The following is a 14,269-nucleotide window of genomic DNA, read 5'->3' on the forward strand; positions in this document are numbered from 1 at the left end:
AAAGCAGGGAAGCTGTTGGCTAGATATATAAAGCAGAGAGAGTCTCTTTCTATCATTTCCTCAGTGAAATCTGCTGGTGGTGAAATATTTACCTCAGCCATTGATATTAATAATGCCTTTAAAGAATTCTATATTGATCTTTATAGTTCCACCTCTTCATCTACTGATGAAGATATTAGAAACTTTGTGGAACCATTAGATCTTCCTAAACTGACGACTGAGCAAAAAAACTCTCTTGATTCTGAGATAACCTTGGAGAAGCTTAACGAGGTAATTAAGTCCCTACCTACTGGCAAGGCTCCGGGGCCAGATGGTTTTGCCGCAGAATTTTTTAGATCCTATGCTACAGAATTGGCCCCACTTTTGTTAGAAGTTTATACTGAATCATTAAAGAAGGGAAAACTTCCTCCAACCATGACACAAGCCCGGATCAGTCTGATTCTTAAAAAGGACAAAGATCCAAGCGAATGTAAGTTACCGTCCAATCTCCCTGTTCCAACTAGATGTAAAAATATTATCAAAAATTTTAGCTAACCGATTAAGTAAGGTTATGACATCTCTTATACACATAGATCAGGTGGGATTTATTCGGGGCCGTAGCTCTTCTGATAACATCAGGCGTCTCATCAATATCATGTGGTCAGTGGCGAATGAACAATCTCCGGTCGCTGCCATCTCACTTGATGCCGAAAAGGCGTTTGATATGGTAGAATGGAATTATCTTTTTAAGATTTTGGAAATGTATGGGTTCGGGAGTACATTTATTGGTTGGATTAAGTTGCTTTATAAACACCCTGTAGTAGCGGTACAAACAAATGGATTAATTTCAGATTATTTTACTCTAGATAGGGGCACTCGACAGGGTTGCCCTCTTTGCCCGTTATTGTTCTGTCTTGCCCTGGAACCATTAGCAGCTGCGATAAGAAAGGAGGATGATTTTCCAGGGGTGACAGCGGGAGGTGTGGCGCATAAGCTTCTGCTTTACGCAGATGATATTTTATTATTTGTCTCTGAACCTACTAGATCTATGCCTTGCCTCCACAGAATTATTCATTCCTTTTCCACGTTCTCAGGATACAAAGTCAATTGGTCTAAATCCGAAGCTTTGGCGCTGACAACATACTGCCCAGAAACGGCTTTCCAGCCGGGTGCCTTCCAGTGGCCCAAACAGGGCATTAAATACATATTAATAAAAAGGTTTTCGAGCGATGTCAGCAGGTGGGCTTCATTACATTTATCGATGATTGGGAAGGTTAATGTTATTAAAATGAATTGTATTCCAAAATTCAACTACCTGCTTCAGTCTCTCCCTGTAGATGTCCCCCTCTCTTATTTTAAGCAATCTGATAGCACCTTGAACTTAAACGGCTGAAGAGCCAGGTACCATCGGGTGATCCGGGCATTGGTATCTTTCATGCGATGGAGCCACTGGAGTGGGGCGTGAGCGGAACAAAAGGTGAAGGCCCACCCCAACAGGTAGTACCGGAGAGTGAGGACCGCCCACTTGATGGCAAGACACTCCTTTTCTACGGTGCTGTACTTAGTTTCCCTCAAGGAGAGCTTATGGCTAATGTAAAGCACCGGCCGCTCCTCCCCCTCCAACACCTGCGAGAGTACGGCCCCCAGCCCTCTGTCTGAAGCATCTGTCTGTAAAACAAAAGGGAGAGAGAAGTCAGGTGAATGTAAAAGCAGCCCCCCGCAAAGTGCAGCTTTAACTTGCGTGAATGCCCGCTGACACTGCTCCGTCCACTGGACCGGATCTGGAGCTCCCTTTTTAGTGAGATCAGTCAGTGGGCTGGTGACGTCCAAATAAGTAGGCACGAACCTTTATAATAGCCAGCCAGCCCCAGGAACTGTCTCACCCCCTTTTTGGTCTTGGGTCTCGGGCAGGTCGCAATCGCCGCTGTCTTGTCAATTTGGGGACGCACCTGCCCGTGGCCCAAGTGGAACCCCAGATACCATACCTCCACCCGTCCAATCGCGCACTTCTTTGGGTTCGCTGTGAGTCCCGCTCTGCGCAGCGATCTCAGAACCGCCCTCAAATGTTGCATGTGCTGCTGCCAATCATTGCTATAAATGATGATGTCATCTAAATAGGCAGCGGCGTAGGCTGAATGTGGTCTGAGGATTCGGTCCATGAGACGCTGAAATGTAGCCGGGGCCCCAAACAAACCGAACGGAAGTGTCACAAATTGGTGTAATCCAAACGGCGTGGAGAAGGTGGTTTTCTCACGGGAAATTGGTGTCAAGGGGATCTGCCAATAACCCTTCGTCAAATCCAATGTCGAGTAAAATCGAGCAGTGCCCAACCGATCGAGCAACTCATCAACGCGAGGCATTGGATATGCATCAAATTTAGACACCGCGTTGACTTTCCTTTAATCCACACAGAATCGTACAGACCCGTTGCTCTTAGGCACTAGAACAACTGGGCTGGACCAATCGCTGTGGGATTCTTCTATTACCCCCATATCGAGCATTGCATCTAATTCTTCCTGAACTATTTTTTTCTTGTGTTCGGGTAATCGATAGGGGTGGCTACGTACCACGACCCCCGGCTCGGTCTCGATGTGGTGATGGATGAGGTTTGTATGCCCCGGTAGAGAGGAGAACACGTCCGCAAACTCCTGTTGCAGTCTAGCAACCTCCGCAAGTTGACTCGGTGAGAGGTGGTCTCCGCAAGTGACCGGGGTGAACTGTTTATGCTTTGAACTCACCTCCGGTCCGAGCTCCGCCTTCTCGGGAACTACCATAGCAAATGTCACGGGAACCGACTCCCTCCACAATTTCAGGAGATTGAGGTGGTATATTTGACGTGCGTCCCCTCTATCGGTTCGTTTAACCTCATAATCGAGATCTCCCACTCGTCGTGTGACCTCAAAGGGTCCTTGCCACTTGGCAAGTAATTTAGAGCTCGATGTGGGAAGCAATACAAACACTTTATCTCCCGGTGCAAATTCCCTTAGCTGAGTTCCCCTGTCATACAGTCGGCGCTGTCGTTCTTGAGCTTGGAGCAAATTCTCCTGTGTTAGCTGTCCCAAAGTGTGGAGTTTTGCTCTGAGATCAAGAACATACTGAATTTCATTTTTACTGTTTGAAGGTCCCTCCTCCCAGGCCTCTCGCAATACATCAAGCACGCCACGTGGGCGTCGCCCATACAGCAGTTCGAATGGGGAGAAGTCAGTGGGGGCTTGCGGGACCTCTTGTACTGCAAATAACAGGGGGTCGAGCCATTTATCCCAATTTCTAGCGTACGAATCATGTTTTTGAGGGTTTTATTAAATCGTTCCACCAGGCCATCCGTTTGAGGATGGTATACACTGGTGCGAATCGATTTAATATTTAACTACTCGTACAGTTCGCGTAGTGTCCGTGACATAAATGTTGTGCCCTGATCGGTGAGGATTTCTTTCGGAATCCCCACCCGGGAGATTATTTTGAAGAGTGCCTCCGCATCACTGCATGCTGAGATGTTGCAAAGAGGCACGGCTTCCGGATATCGTGTTGCATAGTCCACTAGGACCAATACAAAGCAATGTCCACGTGCTGACCATTCTAATGGCCCGACGAGGTCCATTCCAATTCTCTCAAGGGAGACCTCGATCAAAGGGAGAGGGCGCAATGGCGCTTTTGGGGTGGCCGGTGGGTTAACCAGTTGGCATTCGCAGCATGCCGCACACCACCTGCGGACATCACCGCCAATGCCCGACCAATAGAAACGGGCTATTAGACGGTTCAGTGTTTTCCTTTCTCCTAGGTGACCCGCCATGGGATTATAATGAGCCGCCTGGAATACCATTTCCCGACAGCTCCTTGGAATCAAAAGTTGGGTTGGATCCTCTTTAGTTTGAGTGTCCTGTGTCACTCTATACAACCGCTCATTTATAATCGCAAAATAGGGGTATGAAAGGCGATGTCCTGCTGGAGTCGTTGACCATCGATGACTCTCACTTGGTCGAAGGCGTGTTTGAGGGTTTCGTCTCGTGACTGCTCCAAAGGGAAATCCCCCTCAGGGAATTCCCTGAGAAGGGGAGGGGCTGCAGCCTCTCCCCCTCTCTCGTCATTATGACGTGGAGCTGTCGAGGACGGCCCCGGCTCTGCCTCCCCTGCCAGAGCATCGCACATCACACATCTCCCTAATTTCGTACAGGACCCATCCGCGCAAATTCCCTTTGATAAAACTTTGAAATCAGGCCAATCAGTCCCCAGAATCAGCGGATGGGTGAGGCGGGAACTAACCGCGGCCTCCACTCTATGCTTTTTCCCCCAAAATTTAATCGTCAGGGTCACCACCGGATACTTGTGAATATCCCCGTGTACACATTTCACCTTCACCGTTTTAGTTGTGACCAGTGCCTCTGGTTGAACCAGGTGTTGGTGGATAGTGGTTTGATTACACCCTGTGTCCACCAACGCTTGGTGAGTAGCCCCCTTGACACTTACTGGTATCCGGTACACTCCGGCCCAGTCAGGGGCAGCCCGTGGGAGGTCAGAGACCCGCACCACCGTCCCCAGCTCCATCAGAGGGCACTGATCTCGGAAGTGGCTCGGGTCTCCGCACCTCCAGCAGGCCGGCCCAGGCTCTATGCCCGCACTTGCATCGGCGGGTGCCCCCCCCTGAGGGGGAGAGCGTCAGGGCATTGGGATAGGGGTAGGTGTCGCCTCCCACACCCGGGAAACTGGTCTCAGGGGCTGAAGTCCTCCTCGTCTGCGTGGGGCAGGAACGGGACCTGGAGAGAGAGCAGAACGAGAGGAGAGAGGGGAGGGGGAAGAGACAGAGGGAGGAGAAAAAATGTAGGAGGGCTCTTCCGCCCTCGGGATCGCCGCCATGTGGTCCTCCGCAAGCCGGACAGCTTCCTCCAACTTCAAGCTCCAGAAGAGTTGACGACTTTCCTCTGGAGTGCGACCAACCCGTTGCAAGATGGCTCTCTTTAAATCTCCGTAGGCCAGGAGGCTCGTAGCTGGCAGTTGTTGAGCCGTGAGCTGGGCTTCCCCGGACAATAGTGGGATCAGTCAGGCCGCCCATTGGCCGAGCGGCCAGCCCCAGATCTCGGCGGTCCGCTCAAACAAATCCAGGAAGGCCTCAGGGTCGTCCGCCGCCCCCATTTTCTGTAATGCGGGCGGGGGTAACGGCGTGGGAGCGTCCGGGGTCACGGCTGAGGACGTCTCCTGGCTGAGGAGGCTCCGGATCGCCTGCCGGTCCTCGGCTTGAGCGTGCAGGAGCTCGACAAACCGGCGATCTTGGTCTTGTCGGAGCTCAAGCAATGTCAGCTGCGAGAAGCAGCTTTCCTGGTTCAGGTAAGGATTTATTTTTCTCTTTGCAATATTCACTAAGTTGAACTTTAATCACACACCACTTCACCAAAATAAAACTCTCATCATTTGCAATAACAAAACTCTTGCTTCTTGTTCGGCTCTGTGGTGCCCAGGCTCTCTCTCTTTTCTACTTGCGGTGTGGCTCTATTTATCCGCTCTCCCCGTGCTTACTGAAATTAGAGACAGGTGTTAGACATAATTTAGCTCAGGTGTAAGCGCCCTTACTGCTTTCTCTCTCTCCGGAGAGATGCTTGACCACGCCCCCGCTGCCACAGTATATTTGGCAAAGGCACACCTTTATTTATTGACTGACCTTGTAGACTAGTACATTTCATATGTTATTGTGGGATTGCGTTTATTTTGATATCCAAACTCTGTGTCTTTGGTTATGTTTTTGCATGCTGATGGCAATTCCACCAATAGAGTTACACTATATAGGTTTATTTCACTTTTCAATCCACATTTGGTCCCTCACAGACCTATTTAATATGACCATATTAAAATGCAGATATGTTGTCAACGTATGCCTAATGAATGTTACAAGAACAAAATGTGGGCCACTGGTCATGTGGATGCTTTATAAAGCTGTATAGCAGCCAATAATTGCTAAAAGTGGGCAAAACAAATGCAGAGGTAAAGTGATACCTGCCAGATCTTTTTAATCATGCTAATTCCTATCTGTCTAATTCAGTTCTTTGATCACATATGCTAATTTCATTAGCTAAAGTATTCTGTGATATTTCATTCACAAACTGATTGGAATGGGCATACTGACCCTCAAACCCATGCACTGTTATCCCTGATGTTGTTTTAAACCAATTAAATCACTCAAAAACATTTGCTGAATCAACTAAAATCAGTGTCAGTAAATTCCGCATCATTTATAACAAATTCTTCGATATACTGAGAAATGTAAATTACTTTGAATCTAAACACATGTTAGACAAACAATGTCACCCTTTATGTTGTCCCAAATAGCTTAACAAATGTGTTTAAACACTATTTAATATTGAACAATGTTGCTGATTTGCCAGATCCCAGCATGCATTGCGGTATGAATATATTTGTATGGCTAGTGTTATAGGCTTGTTGTTTGCTATTTGCAGACTTTATCTGTGCTGTTGTTTTTGTCATCACTGTTAGTTATAGTTGATGTTCAGAGTTCATCTTTTTACTTGATGTTTGTTGATTATCTTCATTACTGAGGTGTGTGTGCCAAGTGTTGAGGTCTATGTGGGTTTCCCATCCTGTGTTTGCTTTGCAAATTACTAATGCCTTAAAAGGCAAAGATCGCAGTGATCAATGAGAAAGAACAATGATGCAAGTCAGTGTGATTTCATCTTGATTAAAAAATAAAGCAGTGAAAGTGAACCATTCTATCCATAATCTTGAAGTGAGATCCACCTATCAACCAGTGCAAAATAGCTCAAAACAGTCTCCCTATTGTCTATAAGACATGGTGAATGATATAATCTAATCAGTCTTTCTACTCTCAAACAACCTACATTTTTTGTATATATGTGAATATTTTACAATAAGCTATACAATATATATTTATAATTAATGACTTATAGAAAATAGATTATTTTAATTTTTTTTATCATACCAGTTATTGCTGACATATTTTTTGAAATGCCAGTGGAGGAAAACGATAGGAAAAATACTTCCTGAACCAAGGGCTAAAGGTTCTCAAGGAGCTTAGTCAACCAAATCAAAAACACATTTTCTTATCATCCATTTCAGAGTCCAATTATACATGGAAAGAGCAACATATTTCTCTTAGATTATTTGGGTTTTCCCTTAAGCTATAATAGACCTACAGCACCAAAAACACCCAGGCAACCCCTGATAACAGTTCTTTTGAAGCACGAAAGTTATTAAAGTTATGCCTTAATATAAGCAATGCTTCCTCATTATGAAATTAAAAAGAAAAATAAATACAATATTAAATGTTGTGGAAATAACAAATAAATGCAAGAATAATTAAGTTAAATAGAAAAAACATTTAAACTAAATTGTTAAATTAAATTAAAATATTTTACCCCATTGTGTCATGTATGAATTCATTTGTTATATGCCTATAAAATATACATATGCAAGAAAGATAAGACCAATCATATTTCAGTATGTCAAAAAACATTAAGCCAAATAATTCAATAAAAAATTGATTACATAACTCTAAAACATGTTAGCTATATCGTACTAAAGGAAATTAAATATCCTACCGATGCTTTCTCTAGCTCCGAGTGTGCTGTAAGAGTCTCATTTAACACGAAGATGTTTTTTTGTTTTTACAGCGTGTACGCCCACATACAGTGCATTCGGAAAGTATTCACAGCGCTTCACTTTTTCCACATTTTGTTATGTTACAGCCTTATTCCAAAATGGATTAAATTCATTATTTTCCTCAAAATTCTACAAACAATACCCCATAATGACAACGTGAAAGTAGTTTGTTTGAAATCTTTGCAAATTTATTAAAAATAAAAAATGAAAAAAATCACATGTACATAAGTATTCACAGACACTCAAAATTGAGCTCAGGTGCATCCTGTTTCCACTGATCATCCTTGAGATGTTTCTACAACTTGATTGGAGTCCACCTGTGGTAAATTCAGTTGATTGGACATGATTTGGAAAGGCACACACCTGTCTATATAAAGTCCCACAGTTAACAGTGCATGTCAGAGCACAAACCAAGCCATGAAGTCCAAGGAATTGTCTGTAGACCTCCGAGACAGGGTTGTATCGAGGCACAGATCTGGGGAAGGGTACAGAAAAATGTCTGCAGCATTGAAGGTCCCAATGAGCACAGTGGCCTCCATCATCTGTAAATGGAAGAAGTTTGGAACCACAAGGACTCTTCCTAGAGCTGGCCGCCTGGCCAAACTGAGCGATTGGGGGATAAGGGCCATAGTCAGGGAGGTGACCAAGAACCCGATGGTCACTCTGACAGAGCTCCAGCATTTCTCAGTGGAGAGAGGAGAACCTTCTAGAAGAACAACCATCTCTGCAGCACTCCACCAATCAGGCCTGTATGGTAGAGTGGCCAGACGGAAGCCACTCCTCAGTAAAAGGCACATGACAGCCCACCTGGAGTTTGCCAAAAGGCACCTGAAGGACTCTCAGACCATGATAAACAAAGATTGAACTCTTTGGCCTGAATGGCAAGCGTCATGTCTGGAGGAAACCAGGCACCGCTCATCACCTGGCCAATACCATCCCTACAGTGAAGCATGGTGGTGGCAGCATCATGCTGTGGGGATGTTTTTCAGCGGCAGGAACTGGGAGACTAGTCAGGATCGAGGGAAAGATGAATGCAGCAATGTACAGAGATATCCTTGATGAAAACCTGCTCCAGAGTGCTCTGGACCTCAGACTGGGGTGAAGGTTCATCTTCCAACAGGACAATGACCCTAAGCACACAGCCAAGATAACAAAGGAGTGGCTCCAGGACAACTCTGTGAATGTCCTTGAGTGGCCCAGCCTAGAGCCCAGACTTGAACCCGATTGAACACCTCTGGAGAGATCTGAAAATGGCTGTGCACTGACGCTCCCCATCCAACCTGATGGAGCTTGAGAGGTCCTGCAAAGAAGAATGGGAGAAACTGCCCAAAAATAGATGTGCCAAGCTTGTAGCATCATACTCAAAAAGACTTGAGGCTGTAATTGGTGTAAGGCTGTGAATACTTATGTACATGTGTTTTTTTGTTGTTGTTGTTGTTGTTGTTGTTGTTGTTTTATTTATTTTTATTATTAATTAATTATTTTATTTTATAAATTTGCAAAGGTTTCAAACAAACTTCTTTCACGTTGTCATTATGGGGTATTGTTTGTAGAATTTAGGAAAATATTGAATTTAATCCATTTTGGCATAAGGCTGTAACATAACAAAATGTGGAAAAAGTGAAGCGCTGTGAATACTTTCCGGATGCACTGTATGTTGTTGGCTGAGTTGACGTTACGGGCCATTTCTCGGAACTGGTCTAGTAATTGTAAATGCGTGCAGACGAGTGGGGCCGGTTCTCTGAAAATCTTATTAGGAAAGAAAATTAAGTCAAAGATCTTAGCATACATTATATGAAGAAATAAGCAGTAAATTATTCCTAACTTTTTCTTTCTTTCTTTCTTTCTTTAAGAAAATAGATCACACGATTTTTAATCTTAAGAATGTTTCATGAACCCAACCACACCGGAGGAGTTGCCTATTTTCACTTTCACTTTCGGGATAGTCTGGTTTCTGTATTTATTGCCCATGAAGATAAAAACATCCGGATGAGCCTGTATGTTGCACTAGTGCAGATTACAGAGTTCGTAAACATACTGCTACAGCCACAATCCGGATTCCGCGCTAACGGTGTTTTAAACGTAAGAAGGCTTTTAACTTCATCTGCCTGTGACCGTTACATGCCTTTATATCAGGTAATAAACAATCGGATTTTATTTTTATTATTTGCGTAGTACGCAATAACGTAAATGTATGTTACTAAATAAAGCGCTTAAAGCATCACGGTGTTGTGCTGTTGCTTGGACTGTAATTGTATGTCAATATTGGGCTTTTTTTCGCAGAGACATGGCTTGTAGTGCGCGCATGTCATCTCCGGTGTGTTTGATTGAAAATGATTTAAATGGGCAGCTGTGTGTGAGTAAAGAGGCCAAAGACATTCTGGATGAGATCAAGGAGCCGGTGGTGGTGGTGTCTGTGGTGGGACTCTATCGTACGGGGAAGTCATACATTATGAACCGCCTGGCGGGACAACAGTCAGGTAAGAAATAAGCCTAATAATACTACTAATAATATTATTATTTTATTTTTGTTTTTTGGCTATAATGAATAAATAAACATAATCTTTAATAATTAAATAGTACAAGAAAGTTTAGAAGGCTAAAAAAAAATAATAAATAATAAAAAAAAAAAATTTTAATGATATTTTTTTACAGTAAAAGAATAGAACAGTTCAGGTTGTAGTCCAAACGTGAATTTAAAAGCCGTATTGAGTTGCATACTGCACACAAAAAAAAAACAAAAAAATAATAATAATAATAATAATAATAAATAAAAAAATTTTAAACAAACAAAAAAAAAAATCACGTTTGAGGTATGACTGTGTGTAATTTATGTTGTAGAACAAAACGTCCACCTATCGTCAAGTAATGTTTACCACAGACCTTATATTACTCATAAGCTGAAAAACCCCATTATAAAAACCAATAAATCCAGAGGGAACCCATGGCGAATTAAACTTCTGGGTTCACCTACAAATTGACATCATGGCTGAACAGCTTTATAAGAAATAGTGAAAATAGTTGATCTTTTTCAAATAAAGCAAGGTTAGTTTAGGTTCTTACTCTATGTCAAATGGTATGACCCCAAGAAAACTTTGTTATTCATTATATTTGCTTTAAAAACAATTATACGTGAACACTCAGATGTATTCAGTTGTATTTACTGCATTCTTACATCACTATAAATAAATTTTTAAAAATTCAAAATTGTATAAACATTTTTTTTTTAAAACATTTTTTTATGTTCTAGCTCCGTACATTCTTATCCTTATTACAGACATCCTTATTTGTCTTTGACCCTAAAAATGTGTTTGTCTCAGGCTTTGCTCTGGGCAGTACTATCGAATCCAAGACCAAAGGCATCTGGATGTGGTGCGTCCCTCACCCCTATAAAAAAAGACACACTCTGGTGCTGCTGGACACAGAGGGACTTGGTGACGTGAAGAAGGTGAAACCAGCCACAAGGAATTCACATTGATGTTTCCATAGCAACATTAGGCGACATATACCTCCATAGCAACACTTGAGAGCAGTAGAATAGCTACATGCTGCAAATAATTATTTGGAAAACAGATTTCTGTTGCACACATTTTATCTTGTTGCTAGTAAAGGCAAAACGCAGGTTACTGGAACTGACAGCCTCTTAATGTTTCAGGGGGATGAGAAACATGACACATGGATCTTCTGTCTGGCTGTTCTGCTCAGCAGTACTCTGGTGTACAACAGCTTAGGGGTTATTGACAACACGGCACTGGAAAAGCTGCAGTATCCTTTTTACACACATATACAATACCCACATTTATATGTTTTACGTCATTAAAAACTAAACTAAAACAAAACTAAGTGAAAAGGAACTAAATACTGTATATAAGGTTGAGTAAATGTACACGACTTGTTTACAAATAACAAAACTTTTTTTCTACATCATGATTTTAGGTAAAAATTTGCATGAATGTAAGGCAAAGTGTACCTCAAGTATTATTTTATGACAGACAATTACGAAAGGATCACCATCAAAAAGAAAAGAACAAATAAATACAAATAACACAACAATACAGCATATCTTTGTGTTTGGAAGATCTTCATATGAACTTGTGTGTCATAAATTCACTCATTCACAATTGCATGACAAACATACTCTTAGGTTGAGACACAGCTCTTCGCATGAAATCTAAGCAATAATCGCATGAAATCCACAAATCAGAGCAACAAATAAAAATTGAAATGATCTCATCATATACTCAGCCTCATGCCATCCCAATGTGTATGACTTTATTTCTTCAGCAGAATACAAATGAAAATTTAGAAGAATATCTCAGCTCTGTAGGTCCATACAATGCAAGTGATTGGGTGCCAATATTTTGATGCTCTAAAAAGCACATAAAGGCAGCATTAAAATAATCCATAAGACTCAGTGGTTAAATCCATATCTTCAGAAGTGATATGATATGTGTGGGGGAGAAACAGGTCAATATTTAAATCCATTTTTGATAGAAATTCTTCTCCCTGCCCAGTAGGGGGTGTATGCATGAAGAATGTGAATCACCAAAAACACAAAAGGAAGAATGTGAAAGTGAAAGTTAAAGTGGAGATTGACATCTATTATATCGCTTCTGAAGACATTGATTTAACCACTAGAGTCATATGGATTACTGTTATGCTGACCTATGTGATGTTTGAAGCTTAAAAATATTGGCACCCATTCGCTTGCATTGTATGAACCAAAAGAGATGAGAAATTCTTCTAAAAAACTTAATTTGTGTTTTGCTGAAGAAAGAAAGTCATACACATCTGGGATGGCATAAAGGTGAGTAAATGATAAGAGAATTTTCATTTTTGGGTGAACTATTCCTTTAACTAATCTCTTTTAACAAGTGTTAACAAGCACATAAACTACAAACAATATACAGGACTTTAAACAAATGTATATATATATATATATATATATATATATATATATTTCATATACACACATACATACCTGTATACTGTATATATCGGAAAAATTACCTAATTAGCTGCTTATTACAAAGGAAGAACTCTATGTTTGCATCTCCTTAAATTTCTTCTGTAATGTGGTTAAATTGGATATTTTCTTAAAAAAAATTTATTTTCAAACTCCAATCACTCTTCTCTGTGAAATCCCCATCATATTTAGAGACCCCTCTACAACAGTTTCTACCAAAGTGGTTCCACTATGCACTCTTCGACTGTATCCTTAGTTTAAAAACAAAATATGTGGGAAGAATGTAAAAATAATAAAAAAATCTAAACTGACTTTGATGTCAGAGACAGTCACGTCACTTTCATGAGTTCACTCATATACTGTAGGTTTTATAAATAAAAATAATTTGTAGTCTCTCAGTTGATGAAAATTATATGATAGTTATTCAAGTATTAGAAAAATGTTGTTTAAAGTAGTTTTATATGTAGTATCTGCTTGAAATATGATAACCTACCCACACAGAGTAAGTACAAACACAGTAAACGTGTACATACACATTACACTCATTCACAGTAAACAAACTAATACAAAACACTCTCTCCTAGCAACGGTGAATTCCTCCTGAATAGAGCTAAATATAGCTATGTGACAGAGCTGACAGAGAACATTCGTGTGAAGGCACAGGCAAGTCGAGACGAGGATGAGACAGCAGAATTCATGCATGTTTTCCCGTCATTTGTCTGGGCTGTTCGGGATTTCACACTGGAACTGAAAATAGGGAATAAACCAGTAACATCAGACGAGTATCTGGAGAGTGCACTGACACTCAAAACAGGTGTGAATTGACATTTAAGTGATATTAAGTGACATTAAATATATACAGCACATACATACCCCTTTAGTAACGCCATCTCACGAATGCCATTTCACACACAAACGAACACTCAAAAACACTATCCATTCACTGTCATCTGTTTTCAATGTTGCAATATTTAAGCACACAACAATGACATTGTTGTGACTTGTGTAAGTTCTGCAACACTAGCGGTACCAATCAGAAACTGAGAAATAACTACTGTTGGTTTCCCTTATTTCAGGTAGCTCACCTCAGACTGAGCGGTTCAATCTGCCCCGACGCTGTCTTCGTCATTTCTTTGCATTGAGGAAGTGCTTTGTGTTCCCTCGGCCTGCTAGTACACAAGACATGAGAAGAATGGAGGAGCTGACCGAGGCGGAACTGGAGCCAGAATTCCTGCAGCAGGCCAACACATTCTGCAATTACATATATGACAGTGCAGAGCCAAAAACCATCAGAGGAGGCCGCACAGTTACCGGAACCGGTATGTACTTTCACAGTAGTGTTGGGTTCGAGTCCACCTTAGTCAAGTCCGAGTCTTTAAACAATCAAGTCCAAGATGAGTCCGAGTCCAAAAGGGGCCGAGTCGGACTCAAGACCGAGTCCATAACAGGCCGAGTCTGAGTCGAGTCCGAGTCCGAATGAATCTGTTCATGAATCTGAATTAAAATTGTAACTGTAAACTCAACATCAATATTTTAAGCTTATTTTAAACTTCACAACTAAGAAAAACAGTTTGTCAATATAAATGTAACAAAAACATCTCTGTTGCATTTCATATATATATTTTATGATTAGTATCCCACTGAACAGACTTCAAAGTGGTTTCAGAATGAAAGCATATGCTTTAGGTGTATGAAGACAAA

General features: G+C 41.6%; 2 protein-coding genes across 5 annotated transcripts in view; one reads left to right on the forward strand and one right to left on the reverse strand.

The window, feature by feature from the left end:
• Nucleotides 1–7,604, reverse strand: part of LOC127441896 (guanylate-binding protein 1-like) — a 67,227-nt gene extending 59,623 nt beyond the window's left edge. The window contains exon 1 of the mRNA XM_051699455.1: nt 7,542–7,604. The gene's annotated coding sequence lies outside the window, so the exon portion shown is untranslated. The remainder of the gene's footprint in view (nt 1–7,541) is intronic.
• Nucleotides 1–14,269, forward strand: part of LOC127441892 (guanylate-binding protein 1-like) — a 63,470-nt gene that overhangs the window by 42,219 nt on the left and 6,982 nt on the right. For 2 of the 4 annotated variants that reach the window (XM_051699447.1, XM_051699445.1), the window contains exons 2-6: nt 9,886–10,082; nt 10,923–11,050; nt 11,258–11,367; nt 13,189–13,382; nt 13,645–13,887. In XM_051699447.1, coding sequence (XP_051555407.1) covers nt 9,890–10,082; nt 10,923–11,050; nt 11,258–11,367; nt 13,189–13,382; nt 13,645–13,887 — 868 coding nt within the window. In that variant the 5' untranslated portion in view covers nt 9,886–9,889. Of the gene's footprint in view, nt 1–9,330; nt 9,739–9,885; nt 10,083–10,922; nt 11,051–11,257; nt 11,368–13,188; nt 13,383–13,644; nt 13,888–14,269 lie in introns of those variants that run through there. The other 2 variants (XM_051699446.1, XM_051699444.1) reach the window with 2 other exon arrangements.

The sequence above is a fragment of the Myxocyprinus asiaticus genome, chromosome 6 (assembly GCF_019703515.2).
Source record: "Myxocyprinus asiaticus isolate MX2 ecotype Aquarium Trade chromosome 6, UBuf_Myxa_2, whole genome shotgun sequence".
In the NCBI taxonomy this organism is placed as follows: domain Eukaryota; kingdom Metazoa; phylum Chordata; class Actinopteri; order Cypriniformes; family Catostomidae; genus Myxocyprinus; species Myxocyprinus asiaticus.